The sequence below is a fragment of the Acanthisitta chloris genome, unplaced genomic scaffold, assembly GCF_000695815.1.
Source record: "Acanthisitta chloris isolate BGI_N310 unplaced genomic scaffold, ASM69581v1 scaffold12846, whole genome shotgun sequence".
Taxonomy (NCBI): Eukaryota; Metazoa; Chordata; class Aves; order Passeriformes; family Acanthisittidae; genus Acanthisitta; species Acanthisitta chloris.
This window is the reverse complement of record NW_008677703.1, coordinates 11,554-29,453: the sequence shown is the minus strand read 5'-3', so window position 1 is coordinate 29,453 and position 17,900 is coordinate 11,554. Positions and strand designations below refer to the sequence as shown.

Below are 17,900 nucleotides of genomic sequence, written 5' to 3'. Positions count from 1 at the left end.
AGGAATGGGTTTTCCTACTGCAGATGTTCTCAAGATTTCCTGCTGCACGAACAGCATGCGTTAGCAGAGAGACTGACTCACAGACACCTCCCTTCCCACTCCCAGTACCATGGGCCACCCTTCCTCAAGCCTGGAATTGCATCACACCATTGAGGCTGCTGTGACCACTTCCATCAGGGGAAAAGTAAAAATATTTTGGGCATTTTAGAACCTTTTAACAAAATAAGGCAGCTGGGAACACAAGTGTCAGCTGCATGTAACCCACTAACACACTGTCACGGAACAAAAGGCAGAGATTACTGGTTTAGGACATCACCACAGTGTCAGAAAGCAGCTTGGCTGGAAGAGAAATGGAGATTCTTGATCACTAGGCTGAAGTGAAGGGATGGGAAAAGTGGTCAATGTGAGTGAAGTGTTGTGGTTGCCTTGCTACAGGTGAACATCTATGGTGCATTGACTTCTCTGTGATGAGTCATCAAAAGTAGAGAGTGAGTTTGGGAAACAGGAGGAGATATGGCTGACTCACACAAAACAGACAGGAAAAATGGAAGGGCAAGTGCAGAAGAACAAGAATAAAGTCTCTGTCATCTCTCTCCTTCATTTCTCTGACTGACAGAGCTTTACTGCACAGAATGCCCTAGAGAAAAGAGCAAAGCTTGAAGCCTGGACCATCCTCCTCTGTTTGCATTCCTCCTGCCTTTCTTTCTCCTTATGACTTTGACATGGAAGGGGCAGAATAAAAGCAGTTTTGCCATAAGCTGTCCAGGCCTGCCTCAGCATGCGTAAAGCACAACCTAGACATAAGGAACTGCGCTGAGAGAGGAACTAAACTACAACATTTTAATTTTTTTAATTCTCAAGAGCTTCCTCTGCAGGTGGATGGTGGGAGGGAGGGAGACGTGTGTGTTTCAGATGTTTTGGAGTTCAGAACAGCAACCCTGAGGGTAAATTGACTATTTTTCTTCCCTAAGCATTGTACTCAAGCAAGAGCCTTCCCGTCGCCTTGGCTGCTGGATGACATTTGGACAGCAGAAGCATTAGTCAGGTTACTGAGGTTGTCTTTCACTTGTTTTGAGAAGTGCTATAGGATTTCTAACACCCACCTAAGGCCAAGCTTTCAAATTACTCCTTTAAACATTATGAGAAAGAACATATTCATGGCTCTTTATAAGATACAGTTGACATAACTCTTTCTCCTGGGGCTGCTGGAGCGAAAAGAGAAATCTGGAGACAGTGATCAAACACTTATATCCTTTTCCCTTATGTCCCTGTTCCCATAATTAAAATTCCAGATCAGGGTAAGGGAGCTGATTATCAGTGGCAGCTCTGGAGCCTTTATGTGCCAGCCCCCAGGAACACAGAGATATAAATCCATCAATGCATGCATGATAAAAATGATTTTATCTGCTTCTTTAACCTAAAAAAAACCTCTCAGAGGGGAAATCCAAAATGAAAACCAATCTGAAGAGTGTAAAATCAGGCTTCACAGAGTAAAGCAGTATCATTCCTTAAGAACAACATAAGAATTCTCCCTCTTAATGACATCCAAAAGATCACTAACTTCAAGTTACTGCTTGCTGCTGCAAAGAGCTTCCACACTAATCGCATGGCTTAGCAACAGCTGCAGGAGAACTAACACAGACTACAGGAACTTACTCCTCCACGGATTCTCTGAGAAAAAGGCAAGCTCAAAACCAAGCCACAGTTGTAATTTATTCCAAAACCCCCAAAAATGCACTTAGGGGAGCAAAAAACCCCCCAACCCAGCTCTTTTTTAGAAACTCGTAGAAAGCAGCTGTTAAATTACTATGTTGTGGTCTTGGAAATTCAGACATCTCTGTCCCTAAATGCTCAGAGGGTCAGTCTGGGTGGGACTTGGTTTGCAAAGTCAGCTCTGCACAACTGCACAGAGCCAACATTCACAACTTGCTGTTCAGGTCCTGGCTGAAAGCAGTCACTCCTCATCACTAACTACAGTTCAGCCATGGATAGAACTTTCCAAAGGGTCTCATCCTCATTTACCATATGCTTCAGAATAATCTGAGTCAGTTTTCTCCAGAGAGCTGAAAGCCTAAATCATGAAGACCAGCCACAGTACAGGCCAGTTCAGTTTCCCTTCTGTGAGGACAGAGAATCTCCTTTTTGTCTTACTGCCCTGTCTTCCAAATGAAAAGAATGAGAGGGGAAAAAAAGCATAAAACTCCTGGAGTGCATGAGCAGGAGAAGCTCTCAATCCAAAGATGCAAAGGTGAGACAAGAACTGAAATGCAAACACTGCAACACTGTGCAAAAGCTCAGTAACAATGGAGTAGAACACAGAGAAATAAATCAGCACTGATATTTAAGCAGCTGGTTTTGCATTTCCATAGTTCTGTTGATATCTCTCCCTGTCCATGTCCTCATGGACCATAATCTCACTCCCTTGCTAAGGCTGCAGATGTACATGGTGGCATTTGACAACAACTTTATCACCTGTCTGGAAAATCATGCTGAATCAAACACCTTGCCAGAAAACAAGTAAAGATTCAATTTTAGAGCTAGTGACTTAAAAAAAGTCACCTCAAATCCATGGAGTCATGCTTGTTCCTACTCACACATTACGGAGTACCTTAGAGGGAAATTCTTCCATGATCTTCGAAAAATCTGTCTTCATTTCAAATGTTAGTTCAGTAAATGGAAGAGCTGGTACCTCACCTATGACACTCCCAAAAACCAAGTGCTTTTAATGTGAGTCTATTCTCTGTTCAGGGAGTTGGTCAGAGCTACAGAATATCATTAAAAACACAGCATTTGCCATATGAAGCACTACCTGTTATTTCTGGGTTCCAAAACGGGTTTGCTGTGCTTTTTAGCTGTTATTCTAGAGGAGGGTGGTGGGTTTTTTCCCCCCTAAGATTCTCATTTACCAAGGGAGCAATAAACCTGTATTTTGTAATGCTGACTTTTTTCCCTTCAGAAATTCTTGTAACATAAATAGATATTAAATACTTTAAAGCAGATCACTTTATTTAAAATGTCTATAAATATAAAATGCATTAATAAGAGCTCTTAATGCTTGTTTTGTGGTTTGACAGTAAACGTAATGGCTTACAGAGAGGAGTTAAGTTAATATACCCCTGACCAGTAATGTTCTATTTGCTTAAATTCAAGCATCCAAGCCAAAATTAACATTCTGGTTTCTTTTAGAGGCAGCCTGCCATCCTGCAGTATAGCTGAATAAGCACTGCCTAATATCATGGGGCAAATCCTGTCCCCCAGCTAACAGCCACCGCAGGCTGAGAGGGAACAAAGGTCCCAACCAGTCAGGAGACCTTCACTTGCACCATCACATCGAGGACAACCAGGTCTGCACCACAGAAGGGTGTAAGAGTTTGCTTTAAGGACTTAGGGCTGTGCTATTCCTCATTCCACAGTTTTACAGACTAGAAACTGCCACACAAAGATTCACTGTGGCTGGGTCAGGCACTACCCAAAGTGGGTGGCAGAGTCAAGAGTTTGGCAAAGAACTACCTGAACCACATAAATATCTCTGTTCTGAATAAGTTTTCTGAATTATTCTTCAGCCTCTTTTGCTGGGATGAGGATCAGCTTTCATATGGCAAATGGAACATTAAAATCTCCTTTGATTTCCTTAAATTTCACCTTTTTTTAAAGAATAAAGGATTTATGCAATGACGCTATCTATGTCATTATAATAATGCCTATTATTATTCCTCACTATCTTCTGGTCTTGCCAGTCACCCACAATCAGTTTCCTTGGAGAAGTAAAGGCCTGAAAGATGCTATGTTCCTACAAATGTAGGTGCCCAAAGGAGAGTCTGTCACAGCTCCTCTGAAGACTGAAAAGCTAAATTCAAATCCTATCAGACATCAGAAAAAACTCACATGGGTGAGCCTCTAGGAGCAATGACTTAACAGTGGGAATCATTTCAGCTGGACTTTGCACCTTAGGAGATGTCACATAAATGTGTTCCTCATCCAAGAGTCCTCTTCCATGTGCACTCTCTAGTGTCCAATAAAGGGGTGAGCTCACACTACAGCATCAGAACCTAGCTTAAAAGTCCATCAGCCAAATCCATTGGAAACTAAGCTTCAATTTTTGTTTAATAAATGGGTTTAGAGAACCCAACCCACCTATCAGCACATCTCCACACATATAAATTCACACCTGGCAAGCTGATGTTGCTGAGATGTTCTGTAGTACTCCTCAACCTGGACAGGCAACAGGATTCACATCCATCTTTTGTTTAAGACTCGGCCTATCAGTGTACTCAATCCTAACAATCTTCACAGGCTGATAAAGCTATGCAGCACAGAGGTTCCTAATGGCTATGCTGAAGTCATTGACCTATTGGCATGAGGATCATCAAAAGAGATGATTAGACACGTCTGAAAGGCTCTCACAGCCACAATGCCACGTCCCAGCCCCAGCAGAACTGATAAATCAGTGCAGATTTTAGGAGAACCTCTGAGTTGCCACTGCAAACACAAAGCTTCCATCACCCCTCCTGAGGTCCCAAGCATGTGACATTAGGAAGAAACTCAGCCTTGACACGTTACATCTAAATATGTATTTCTGTTAGTTAAAAAAATTGCTTTGAGAAGCACATTTGTTCAGAGCTGAACCTATATTGTGCCTGCTCACTACAAACCTGGTATGTGAATTTAAAGCTGGAGGGCTGTGGCCCCAGCAAACACATCCAACAAGAACTTGGTAAGTAGACTCTGAAGTAATGGTGATATCACTGGATTTGTTGCAAGAAGACATTTCCTACAAACCAATCCAAATAACTACAGAGACCTGACGAAGCCCCATTAAGTGACCATTGTCACAGTAGCCAGAAGGCAAAACAAAAGGAAGAGGAAGGGACTCAGAAAAGCAGCTCATTAACAGAACAGACTAGTTAAACAAACTCCCTGCTTAATCAGCAAAGCATTTCTCTACAGGAGAGCTCCCTCAGTGTTTGACAAAGGAATACAAGACCTCTTCAAAAGCTGTTGTCCCAGCTGAGCATCCATCACTCAGCTCTTCACTGGGAAGCATGACCAGTCAATTACTGTTACGACCTGTTGGTTTTTTCCAAGCCAATTTGCAGCTCATGAGCAACAACAGAGCCACAGTCAGGAGAATGAACTGTTCCTAGATGTTACAATAGCATGGGCAGAGGAACAGTTTTCCCCAAGACTTCCTTGTGCAAATGCCTCTGGAAGGACCCCTGCCATCTCCAAGCAGAACTTTCCATTTCCATGTCCAATTTAGCCATTATCTCTTTATTGGCTCTGCCAACAGCTGAGTGAGGGAGCATTCACTGGGAGAGGCTTTGTGTCCCCTTATCAGCTGAGACAGAAGGCTTCACCACAAGGACAGCTAACAAATTAACACCCACACTTCATGTGAGCTTGCAGTTTCCAAAGGCTTTCCTAACTCCTGGCAGATTCTCTGCAGAATTTCTAGAATGCTTCTAAAGCCCAACTCCATCAACTATTCATGGGTATGATCAGCACCCCTTCAGAGGTTCTGGGTAAAAAGAATGGGATCAGCTGGCAGGTTGGTGGTAAGTCTGTCATGCTTTGTACATCCAGGGCAGCAGCCATTTTCATTATGTGAAAATCAGAGATATAAGCACTTTGGACTTAAAGCCAGGTTTTCTGCTTGAAATCAGTGTGACTGCTGCTTCAGGAACACTCTGCCTGCCTGTGACAATGATTCACAGAGAAATATCTCTTATGAAACAGGTATGCCACAGAAATCTTTAGGAACCCAAGAAACATCACATCCCCTCTGGGATACTCTTCCAAGGCACCAAAAACATAGTAGAATACCTGAATAATTATGTCCTAACCGAAAACTTGCCAAAAGAGTTTTTATTGTGATGTCCTTAGGCAAATACCAGGAATCACACAGATGGGGAAGAAGAGGCACATAACACAAGAAAACCAAAACCTTTCCTCACACCTCAAGGTCAAAACAGTTCCCCATTTCAGCTGTCAAGTGAGCCAGCTTTAACCTACCCTAGACATTTGTTTACTCTTGCTCTTTCTTTTGAGAATGAAGTGCCTACTTACCATGTTCATAACTGTGAGGATGAATCTCTGGGCAGCCTCTGCCCCGTGGTATTGGACCATATCAGCATCTGCCACCACCAGAGTTTCCACCGTGTACTCATTGGTAAGTCGAATCGCATTTCGTCTCTCCCTCCAGTCACTGGTTGATTTCATTTTCTTTTGTCTCTTCTTTTCTGAAAGTCAAAATACTTCTTAAGGCTGGCAGATCATAATGAAACATTTAAACCCTGTGCACAAACATCCTTGTGCACACTCAGGCTGCAATAACCTGGAATTTAAGTGTTCTTTGCTCATTAAAACAAGAAACCAAGACGTTCCATTGCAGCTACACCTCTGTGTGCAGATTTATATGAGAGTACCAGATTATGTGCAAATAGGAAAGAAGGTGGGAAAATAGAATGTCAGAAAAGCAGAAGATTAACTGCAATACAAACCAAGAAGTCATGGTGCTGCAAAAAATGTCAGAAATTGGAAATATTGCTTGTGAAAGGAGTAACATTCCACTATAATGGAACAAGTGCTAATTAAGGAAAAGTCTGTTGAAGAAAACTTCAGGATAGGAAATTGTGCCTTGGGATGCAATGTACACTCTAGACTCTGCAGGTTCTCCCTAGCCAGGGAAGTTGTAAGATATTCCTGGAGTCAGTATTTCCATCAGTTGCATTTTTACCTGCTACCAGCACTACTAGAGCAATGGAACAGAACACAAGATAGTCTCAAACATTTTTAAATTAAGTCAGATTGTTTTGGAACACTTGTTATTGGCCAACTGCAGAAGTTCCTGGCTGAAACCCAGAAGTGCAGAAGGTCAGGTTAGATAAGACCTCCTCAAGCTTTCTTTGCTCATTTATTGCTGTTGGCATGAGCAGCAGCACCAGCAGCTGTGGTCAGTGGCCACCTATGAGCAGAGCTCATATGCCTCTTTACTGGGGTATGTGACCTCAGAACAGGAGACTCCCTACACCAGCAGATCTTTCATGAACTTCCAAGAACCTGTGACAAGGACCCATTTTAAGGACTAAAATGTGAAGCACTGGTCAGCTACCATTAACACAAAAATTAAAACACAGAAGTGAACCCTCCCTTCCTCCAAAGTGAGGGACTAATGTATTTGTAATATGTCTTCCTCTGAACCAAAAGGTGAAATGTGTTTCACAGCTCAAAGGCAGATGTGCAAAGCAGCTGAGGCATGAACAAAGGAGAAATTAAGTTCAGATCTGAACCTGAATCTACTCACTTGATTGCAGTCACAAAAAATGTGTTCATGTTTTCAATTGTAAAATGAAAGAAAAGCAAATGAAGTCATTAAAACAAATTTATTGTTGCAATAAGAAACAAACTGCCAAGATTCACTGGAATTATCTCTGCTTGCTGCTCAGCCTGTGATATACTATGGATAAGATCTTCACACTGGTATTAAGGCTGAGTTTTTTCCCTATGAGCAAGGGAGCAGAACACACAACAGGTCCCAAAACAGCATAAACATGACATTCAGTGCAAAAGTGACAGTGGATAGACAGTAATAGTTGATCAGACAGACACCTCTCAGGCCACACTACATGTGCTGCCCCTTTCCCAGAGCAGAGAATCACTTGTGAATTTTCTGTGGCTATAACTTGAGCCCCTCTCTGAGCAAAGCACCATTCTGCAGCAGGCAGAGCTCAGTGTTCCCTGATCCTGATTTTCCACAGCCTGTTTACCAGCTTCCTTACATAATTCAGCTTGAATTTCCCTTCTTTCCCAGGCTGGTAAATGCACGTGCATCCAGATCCTCAGTTTTCCCTGACTGTATTCAGGAGGACAAACTCCACCAGCTTTAAGCCCCCCAAAACCCACCTGAAATGGACTCCCTGCCTTCACTCATTCATACACTTTCTGTCCTGTCAATATGCACATTTGCACATGTCCATCCCATCTCCCAACTCCAAGCAGTCATCCAGTGTAGCTCTGCACGTGCTTTTCTGCCCAAGGCATCAACTGTCAACACTTGGTACATATTTTAAACTGAGAAAACAACCATGAAATTTGATTTAAATCTTTTGAAAAAGAGTTTGGAAATATCCCCCTGGGTCTAAAGAGACAGACAGGAGCCTATGGACAAGCAAAAAAACATGAAAATGTGGAGTGCTCATAAATAATGGAAGCTACATGCCAACAGCAGAGAGAAAAATAACTAAGTTTCAAGGTTTGTTTTGTATGGAGTGCAGGAAAGCTACACAAAAGTGCACAATCATGACAAAGCTGCCCCAGAGTGGGAGATCTCTGTGCTTCTAAGTGCTTTGGAAAGGCAATAGAATAAACAGGACTGACTATACCAGCAAGAAGGGAAGCTGAATGCACCTTTCATTTGCCAACTATGAAACGGAGATCATAGAATCACAGAACCATCAAGACTGGAAGAGCCCTCTAAGATCATCAAGTCCAACCATTAACCTGTCATTGCTGTAATCCCTGAACCCTAAATCAGATCCTTCAGCACCAGATCCAGACACCTCTTAAACACTTCCATTTTACCATCATTTTACCAAACTTCTGTGGAAAAGCTCTCATGTTTGTGTGTTTGTTTATTCATTCCATTCCATTCAGCCACCCAACCCTCCCTCTGCACAGCAGCACATCTTCCCCTGCAGGTCTTCAAGTCATCATTTATATACTAAGGAGAAAGAAGAGAAAAAGAAAGAGAAGGCAAATTATTCCAGAAAGAACATTGAATTTTTGGGTTTGCTGCTAGTAATTAGAAACTTCCTGGAAACAGCAGCACTTCCCCATCAAATTCTTATTTTGATAATTCCCTAATAAATTAAAAGTTTTCAGCTGGTGTAAATCTCCTACCTATGAAGAAGTTGCTCTTATGGGGGGGCTAATATTGGGAGTACTCTGGGTTTTCACTTCAAAAACCTCCTTTTTGGTGAAAAAGAAGACACTTGTGTTGGATGAGGAATCCCCTATGCTAGACTGCAGCTTGCACTCCAGAGAGAAGAGGTCACACCATGGTCATCTGCCATGGGATTGCCAGCATGGTCCCTCCTCCAGAGGCAGATGAAGGAATTGGCAAAGCTTTGCCAATCCCACACAGCACCTCTGTGCAGAAAGCAGCTGCACAGAGCTCTGCAAGGTGTGATTTCTGGAGAGCAGCAGCATAGAGGGACTCCTGGCAAATTGCTGGGTAGTCTTGGTTCACACAAAGCCTTTGGCCCCCATTCCTCCTTGAGTTTTGCTTGAAGCTCTGCATTGGCTGCTTTCCACCAAGTGGTAGGGATTAGAGGTTGTGTGTGGAAAACTACCACCACACAGGCTTGCCTGGAAACACAGCCAAAGTGACCTAACCTAGAGAACCTGGGCTCTTACTCTTACCCTCACATTGTCCAAGTGTAATTGGACAATGCCTGCACTTGAAACAGCCAACAAGGGAGCCCACAAAGAGCTCAGGTGGTCACTGATGTACTCTCCAGAACAGGTAAGGCACAGCAACAGAACTACTTGAACACAGGAGTGTGTGTCCCCTTTTCCTTTCCCTTTTTAAGTTTGTAGCTTCTCCATAGGATAACTTTCCTTTATCCTTTCTGTCCCTGCAGGGGGTTACTCTTTGCACCTTCCTGCCTACCACACATGCAAAACTTTTTCCAGCATGATCAAGCACATGGAGAAAACAAACCATTTTCATGGATGGACCATCACAAATAGGAAGGAAATACACATATCCCATATCACAGACATTTGATATAGAAGAACCAACAGTAAAAATCCTCATTAAATGCATCTGCAACTCATACCTGAGGTGAGTTAACTTTATGGAGGCATCCAAAAAAACAACCCCATCCCTAGAGCCTCACTTCAGGAACAAACCAGCACAGAGAAGTCTCCCTCCTGCCCTGCAAGATTTATAGACCATGGGCAGAGAATCCCTCCATGAGTACATGAAACCCCAAACTAAAATAAACATCAGCCATTACAACAAGGATTAAATGCTTGGTGGATTCTTTATTTGAACAAACTGATGTTACAAATTTTGTGGTGCAGATGTTAAGTGTTAGTGTGAAGGCATAAGAGGCCATAAACCATAGGCAGGAGCCTGTCAGAGGAGTTTACATTGTGGGGAGCACAAAAAACCAAACTGCACACTATTTTAGGAGTCAGGTGTTCCCTGCTTAAGAGGTCAGAGAATTTCACATGAAATATGAGCTGAAACAGTCAATCTACAACACTGCACATATATGCTGCAGGTGACTAGGCACAAGGGACATTACTCCTTTGCCAGTCACTTTGACAGTGTGTTACACAGTATCTGGCCAAAAGTTCCACAAAATTCAGGCCTGTTAGGTGAATGGAGAAGGGCAATCCACTCCCAGATCCTCAGTATAAAATGGATGTAACACTGCACAAGCTCATTAGTGGCTTTTCTTTACAGGCTCTTACCTTTCCTTGGCTAGTCACCTGCTAAGCAACAGGATTGTATCACATTCTGCAGCCCAGAAGTCTTTGAAATCTTTCTCAGAATGGAAAAAACACAGTCCCTACTGAGATTAGAAGCACAACAGAGCCCTTCTGAAGCCTCAGTAGAAAACTCCTTACGTTCAGTGCTTTTTATGGCAACTCAACAGATGTACAATTCCAAAGCAACCGCCCCAAATGACCTTTTCCTATTACACACCAAAAGCACTGTCTAGCACTGTCTGGCTTTTGGCAGATTCTTGCTGTAACTGCACAGTCCCTTCCTGTTCCTCCTAACTCCCTTCCAACAGTATTTCCCAGACTCATCTGAAAAGCAACCTCTTCTCCTATAGCCTTCCACTTTGTTTTTTTCCTCCCTAATCTTTCCCTTTGTAATTTTAGCTACCTCATTCTAGTTAAACCGACTGACAGTTCCTGGATGCAGCCACAAATAAAAGTAAAATTGCAGAGTCCTTCCTGCAAGGCCAGATTTCTCCCTAGAAGCACTTTTCTATCGCTGCCTTAAAAATTCTCTCCAGTTCTTTCTCAGGAACTCTCTGAGAATTTTCTTCCTCTCATGACCTCTTTAATATCTCTATATGTCCCTGTTGGAAGGCAAGCTCTGTTTTGCCATGTGCTGTTACTTCAGTGACATAAAAAGGAGGGTAAAGAGCTAAAATGAGCATTCCCTATGCCCCAGGAGTTTCTAGAGTACCTTTCACTGGTACACATACTAGGTTTTATTAGTTTCACCTAATCATCACCCCTCCATGCAAAACAGAGAGAAAAGAAAGATCCTGCACACAGACCAAGTCTAGAAATTAAAGAAAGGAAGTCCCTGAGGTCTATGCTTACTACTTAGCCTCAAACCATATGTCAAGTTTGCTGAATTATCTTAGTATGAGGGACAGGATGCCACAAAATTTCCATGGTACCTGTAAAAGGATACAAATACCCCTCTATCCTGTGTCTGGCTATCAACTCTGTGTTTGAAAAATCATGGTACGTCATCTGTGTTTCTTGGGCATTGTTATTTCACCTAGACACTGCACTCACTTCAAAGAAATGTTCACATCTAGCATAATGACTTGATTTCATTTCAAATCAAGAAGGAAAGGTGTAAGGGGCAGCCCAGGAAGGAAGTGAAACAGCAACTGGAAATCAGCAGCAGCATCTACATCCCAGAACCAGAGCAAAAGCAACACCTAACCAGAATACAGGCAGGATTCCTTCTCAGTTTGAATTGAGATCAAGGGGTGGTGGGTTGAAACACCAAAAAAAGAGTGTTTTTTACTTAAAAACATCAAGAGAAATACACTACAGTATTTTAAAAAACAACCACACCAGCTCCAAGGGCTTTGCTCCACACAGCTGCTTCCTTGACACTTTTCCTGTGGTATCCACCCTTGACATCTGTCCTGTGATATCCACCTCAGAACAGACGTTCCTGGATGCTGAAGAAGGAAACTGAGAAGAAGGAAACTGGAGCTGTTGCCACATCCAGCACTGTCCAATCTATTTCCAGCCATGGAAACATGGAGCTCCCTTTACCTCTGTCAGGATGCAGCACAAGGATTGTCCCTTACACTCATCCATCAAAAGTCTGCAATTTCAGATTTACCACAGCCAGCTGATGCCAGTGGGTTGCCTGAAGTCCTGGAATTACAAATGGTTGCTCATTCAAATCACAACAGATTACAGACTGAGAGGTGTCCTCTCATTTTTAATGGCTTGTCCTACAGAATTGCATCTCCAATTTCTTTCTGACTACAATGGCAGACAAAATACATCAACTGGTAGGAAAAACTACTGCACAGTAGAATGATCCATCATTCTCTAATTCTCCTTCCAAAAATGGTTTTGTTTTGCTTTGGGGTGTTTTTGTTGTTTTCCTTTTTTAAAACAAACAGCCACTTTCATACCAAATCACAAGTCCATGACTATTTCTCTGGCACAGCAGCAAAACAAGAACTTGAGACAAAAGCCATGAACTCTGTGCTGCATCTCAAAACACCATGGAGGTTTTATTGCAAGGACTGTTATCCAAGTTAGTCTGTGGTTTGGACACATCAGTTAAAATCTTATTCTTCTGCAAAACACACTCAGTTGTCAACACGACACATCAGGACTTTGTCATTAATGGCAGGTCTGTGAGACAGACCAGGATGAGCATGATGATCTCTATCTGCTCACTGGCTCAATCTGTCACCAGGATTTCAGAGACTGCCACCTCCTGAATTATGTGCACTCAGTCCCTTTGAAAAGGACACACTCCCTGTGGGCTTTCCATCCAGCTAGAAACAACAGCTCACTCCTGGCAGATAGATATGACAATTCAGTGGTACAGAAGGCGGCATGGGGAGCATGGATTGAGCTGTGGATAATGATAATGTGGAAGAAATAAAAGCAGCTAAAAGGTGAGCAATGTACCTTAGTCTCCCTGGAGTCACCTGTCTGCTTCTCTAGCCAGAATGACCACTGAAATATCCATGAACATCCATGAACAAGGACAGTGTACACTGGACAACTGAGCTCATTACTACCTGCCAGTTTAGACTTCATCTGGTTCCAATGGAAACCAGCACTAAGTTTCATTAGGAACCAAGTGAAGGAGCAGTACAGCTCTGGAAGGGGAAGAAATCCATTCACTACATGTATTTACACATCCTCTTTATGTGTCTCTTCTGCACCTTGACAGCAGGTCATGTTCTGCTCCATGTTCTCTTCACTGCCCTCACTGAAGGATTCATCCAGAACAAAGAGGCAATAAAACTTCACTTGCCACATGTGATGGAAAAGGACACTTCTGGATGTCAGATTGCTCCAAAAGGCTGTTTATCAGCCATAAGGAAACAATCACACACTGACAGGGAAAACCCAGACTCCCCATTTGGAAGACCAGGGACCTGGAAAAACCAAGGGATTTATCCACACAAGTGAGACACACTCCCATGGGTAAAGCATGGAGTTTCTGATACAGGGAATACTTCTATGCTTGCAAACACTTCATCACATTACACCTTCTGTGGAGCCCATTGTTGAAATTCTGCTTTAATTCTCCAACAGCTGCTTCCTAATATGGACTAATACAGGTTGCATTACATCTCTCTATTTTTAGTGCACATGTTTTTGGCCATAACAACTGCTCTTTCAGGCCAAGTCAAACCTGCAGAGAAAACACAGCTAAGAGACAATGATTAAAGATGGGGAAATGCAACGTAGCAGTAACATGTGTTTAGGATTTATACCTGTTCAGGGAAAGCATTCCCAGCATTTGATACCTGCACACTAGCACTCATCTAAATCATTATCAGCCTTGATAGATTTTTAAAACAGGTAGAGAAGCAACTGCACAGAGAAGGAACACATTATTATTTTGTGAATTAAAATGCTGACCCTCCTGTTATTTCACTGTATGTGCAGCACATTTGCATGAAAGGAAAACTGGTTCGTTTAAGCTGACAAAAGGGTTTAAAGCAAACCCACATTTAAGAGTAATTTATGAGGTCTGTATCATAAACATGAAATAACAACCTTCCCTCCAAAGACAAGCTGCTCTCTCTCATGCTCCTGGACTGTATTTTATATCAAATCCCTTCTATGTAAGGAGACTTTAATACATCACTGGAGACCTTCAGGAAAGTTAGTACAGAACTTATTTTTTCCCAAAGAAACAGAAAGTTGTAGACATGGTTAGAAGAGATGCTTGTGCTTTCATAACATGGTCTGATTCTGTCTTTAACATTGATATTCTCCCAAAACCAAGAAAAGATGAAATTTTTCCTCTCCATAGACTGTGATGGCATGGAAAACATGCAAAATGTGTCCAAAATCTCAGCAAATTAGTTTAATTACTGTTGTTCCATGGTAATTAACATAACTATACCCACTTTCTGCAGCTGAGGTTGTAGTGGATATTGTCACATGGAAACAGCTTTATTGCATGTATTACAGGGTCACAGAGAGACAGGGCAATGAAAGAAGTTCTGTCTCAGGCATTTTCTATCCCCATTCTTAGCTACAAGGCATCAGGCACTACCAAAATCATGTATGATGCATTTAAAGAGATCTTTCCCTCCTGCCTGGCTCATCTGTACAGAATCCTTACTTCTGTGTATTAAGACCTACAAATAAAACTCCCTATAACTTCACTCTCTCTCCACAAAGTCCTCTAGTCCAAGACCTTTGACAAGAAAGTTGTCAAGCTCTGTCTGTAAAATCAGAGCAGTGTGTGATAGAGGTTTGTACCCAGATGCAGCCCAGTGTCTAGAGATGAGAGCAGGGAAGTGTTTCACATCCCTGGTGTGAAGCTGTTTCCCATGTTCCTCATGACACCATGCTCCAGAGCAAGTGAAACCCAACCTTTCCTTCCTTCCCTCTCACTGCATATGCACCTGGAAACCTTTTAATAGGTTTTCTGTTTGCCTCACAGGGGCTCATGTTCATGCCTGAGCAGAAATGTGCATTGTGAGTTGAACTCTTTCTCTAGCTGGATGACAGGTGATAAAAATTCACATATCATATGACTAACAATAGCACCTGGCCCATGGTGATGGGATCCCTCCTTTGCTGCTGGAGCACTTCAGAATTTAAACAAAGGAATTAAAACATCAGCCCTGGGATTTTTTTTAACCCATTAGTAGACATTTTCAGGTTCAAATCTCAAGGATCCAGTCATGCAAAACCTTAAGCACTTTCCCATTCCTGACTACAGTCAGATTAATCCTCTTATACAGATTATTCCAGGAGAAATTTGGCTCCCACAAAGTTCTCCTGCAGCTCTAAAAATAATTTTGAGTGCTGTAGGACATGTTACACCACTTCGACTAAAGGAATTGTTTTAGAGATTTTAACCACCACTTATCAAACCAGCCTGAATGCATTACCTAGCCCCAAGGAACTGTTCAGCACTTCCCTCTCCCATGGCTGAGGTCTGCAGGGAAAATGTCACACTCCTGCCTGGACCACAGGGACAATGCCCTTGGAAAGCTGTGCCCTCCATCACCTCAGCAGCACTTCCTGATTCAGTTCATTTTGTTTTCCTCCTCCTCCTCCAAGTACTCACACAAGTCATTACATCACCAAGCATCTTTGTTTTACAAGCAATTAAGTTCATGTATCACAGGAAATTTGCCATTGAGCAATTTAGCCTTGTTTAAATTCTTCTGACACCATCAATAACTACAATTACAAATTCAGCACCTGATGCTTTGTATTTGATTTGACTCCCAAACACTCCAGATTATGCCAGTTGCCACTGAATTACAAAATTTTAAGAAGAAAGCATGTATAGAGGTGATTCTTGTGTGTTCAGAAAACACAAGAACAGCAGCAAAGGACTGGAAAATGTCCAAGAATGTGCAATACTTGGTTTATCTTGTATTTACACAGACATGTATTTTTCTGTCTGTCATTCCACAATACAGGACTTGTACCTAAAATGTCTAGCACAGGAATACTCCCCATGTATTTACAACCTGCATTCCTTCCTGCCAAGTTTTAGCCTGGGTGAGCCAAATTACAAACCAGCGAAAAACAACTTCTAGTACAAATCTGATCCGTCCTTCACTCTGATGTTGGTGAGTACCATAGCAAACAGACCTTTTCCCAGGAGAAACTCTGGAAGCACACCCCTAGATCATCATTTCCACACAATTTCATTAGGAATGAACCTTTTGTGTGTAGAGAGGATTAATTTTTTTTGTTTCTAAACTCCTTGTGCACGAAAGTTAATCCAAACCAGACAGGAGTCAATTAGGTCGTTAACGTGCTAAGCCTATTAACAGCCATGACTTACATTTCTTTCCCTCAACAATGGAAAACATTCAGGAGTCTGCCTTTAAGTGGCAAAGCCCATGAGCAATTCCATTATTTTATGACACAGCTACTTGGAGCAGAGGCTGTTTGCAGGAGTGAGCAGCACTCCCCGTGGTGCAGCAGTAGGGGCTTGGCTCCCTCTCTGGCACAGCAAACTGTGCTCAGCACAAAGAATGGGCACCCAAGGGATAGGAATTCTGTTCCCAACTGCTTTGCAGACTCCTGTGTGATCCCAGGGCAAGGCAGGGAACTGCACAGTCCCAGATTTTCCTTGCTAACCTGCTGTGGGAGGGACTAAAGCTATCCTCATCTCCAAGCCCATGCTCCAAGTACAACCCTAGCTTAGCCCCTCAGTTAGCAGCAGGTAGGGAAAAATCCATCACAGAACAATATGCACAGCCTCAAATACATTTCACATCAGACTGTCAGTGCCTTTCTGCCCCAGAACTCAAGTACACACTCTGCACATGTGGCCTGGCATGAGCTGAGCTCTGGGAGCAGCATGTGCTGTGTATGTGTGTGCACATGTCTGTGTGTGTGCACGTGTGCTCTCAGCCCAGCAAACATGAAGAATTTCAACAACTTTCCTTACAGGAGGAAATTCTAGTTCCTCAGTCTGTCCATGGATCAGGAACCTAACAGAGAGGCAACTCCTTTTGCTGACACAGAGGTTTAAGTGCAATCACATCAGACGAAGGAGTCACCCAGCCCATGCCATGAGGCCTCCCAAGCTCAGGATCTGCCTGTCAGTCTCCTCTGGGGCAGCCTGAGGAGGACAAAGCTTGCAGGGGAGGATCACAACAACTGTGGGGTCTATTCACATTCCCTTTGGACAAAGTGGGGAAGAGCAGCATGGAGTGGATCCCCAGGAGCCTTCAGGAAGCAGTAGGTGCTACTGGAGACACTTTTTTTTCAGTGCCCCCTTGCAGTGTCTTCTATTTACAGTTATGACACCTTTGTACTCACTCACCTCCTCTTTGCTTTTTTGATACCACATAATTAATTACCCAATGTCTCCCCAGTTTCCTTCCTCTAGTCCTTCTTCACAGGGAGGGAATTTCAGTTCTGCCAAGGCCAAGCAGCACCCTGACCCTACACAGAAGGTCAAAAGATCCAGTGGCCAAAGGATGAGGCAGATTTCCTGCACTGACTTTGGTTCAATTCAGCTTTTAACTAATGGTTGTCTTATTTTACAGGGTAAGAACTTAGTAATGCATTTTCTACGACCACAGAGCTGCAGCACCTACAGAACTTGGCTGGGAAACCTGACTGGTGCTGAATTCTGATGTTTTCTCTAAAAAGAGACATAAGGGATCTGTAACTCTAACCAGAACCAAGATTTCATGCTCACAGAATCAGAAAGAAGATTGGCTTTAATGGTTGTCTTATTTTACAGGGTAAGAACTTAGTAATGCATTTTCTACGACCACAGAGCTGCAGCACCTACAGAACTTGGCTGGGAAACCTGACTGGTGCTGAATTCTGATGTTTTCTCTAAAAAGAGACATAAGGGATCTGTAACTCTAACCAGAACCAAGATTTCATGCTCACAGAATCAGAAAGAAGATTGGCTTAGACCCTTGGGA

General features: G+C 42.7%; 1 protein-coding gene across 1 annotated transcript in view; it reads right to left on the bottom strand.

The window, feature by feature from the left end:
* Positions 1–17,900, bottom strand: part of ADAMTS17 (ADAM metallopeptidase with thrombospondin type 1 motif, 17) — a 163,322-nt gene that overhangs the window by 142,621 nt on the left and 2,801 nt on the right. Inside the window, exon 2 of the mRNA XM_009076620.1 lies at positions 6,067–6,239. Within this exon, the coding sequence (XP_009074868.1) occupies positions 6,067–6,239 (173 nt within the window). The remainder of the gene's footprint in view (positions 1–6,066; positions 6,240–17,900) is intronic.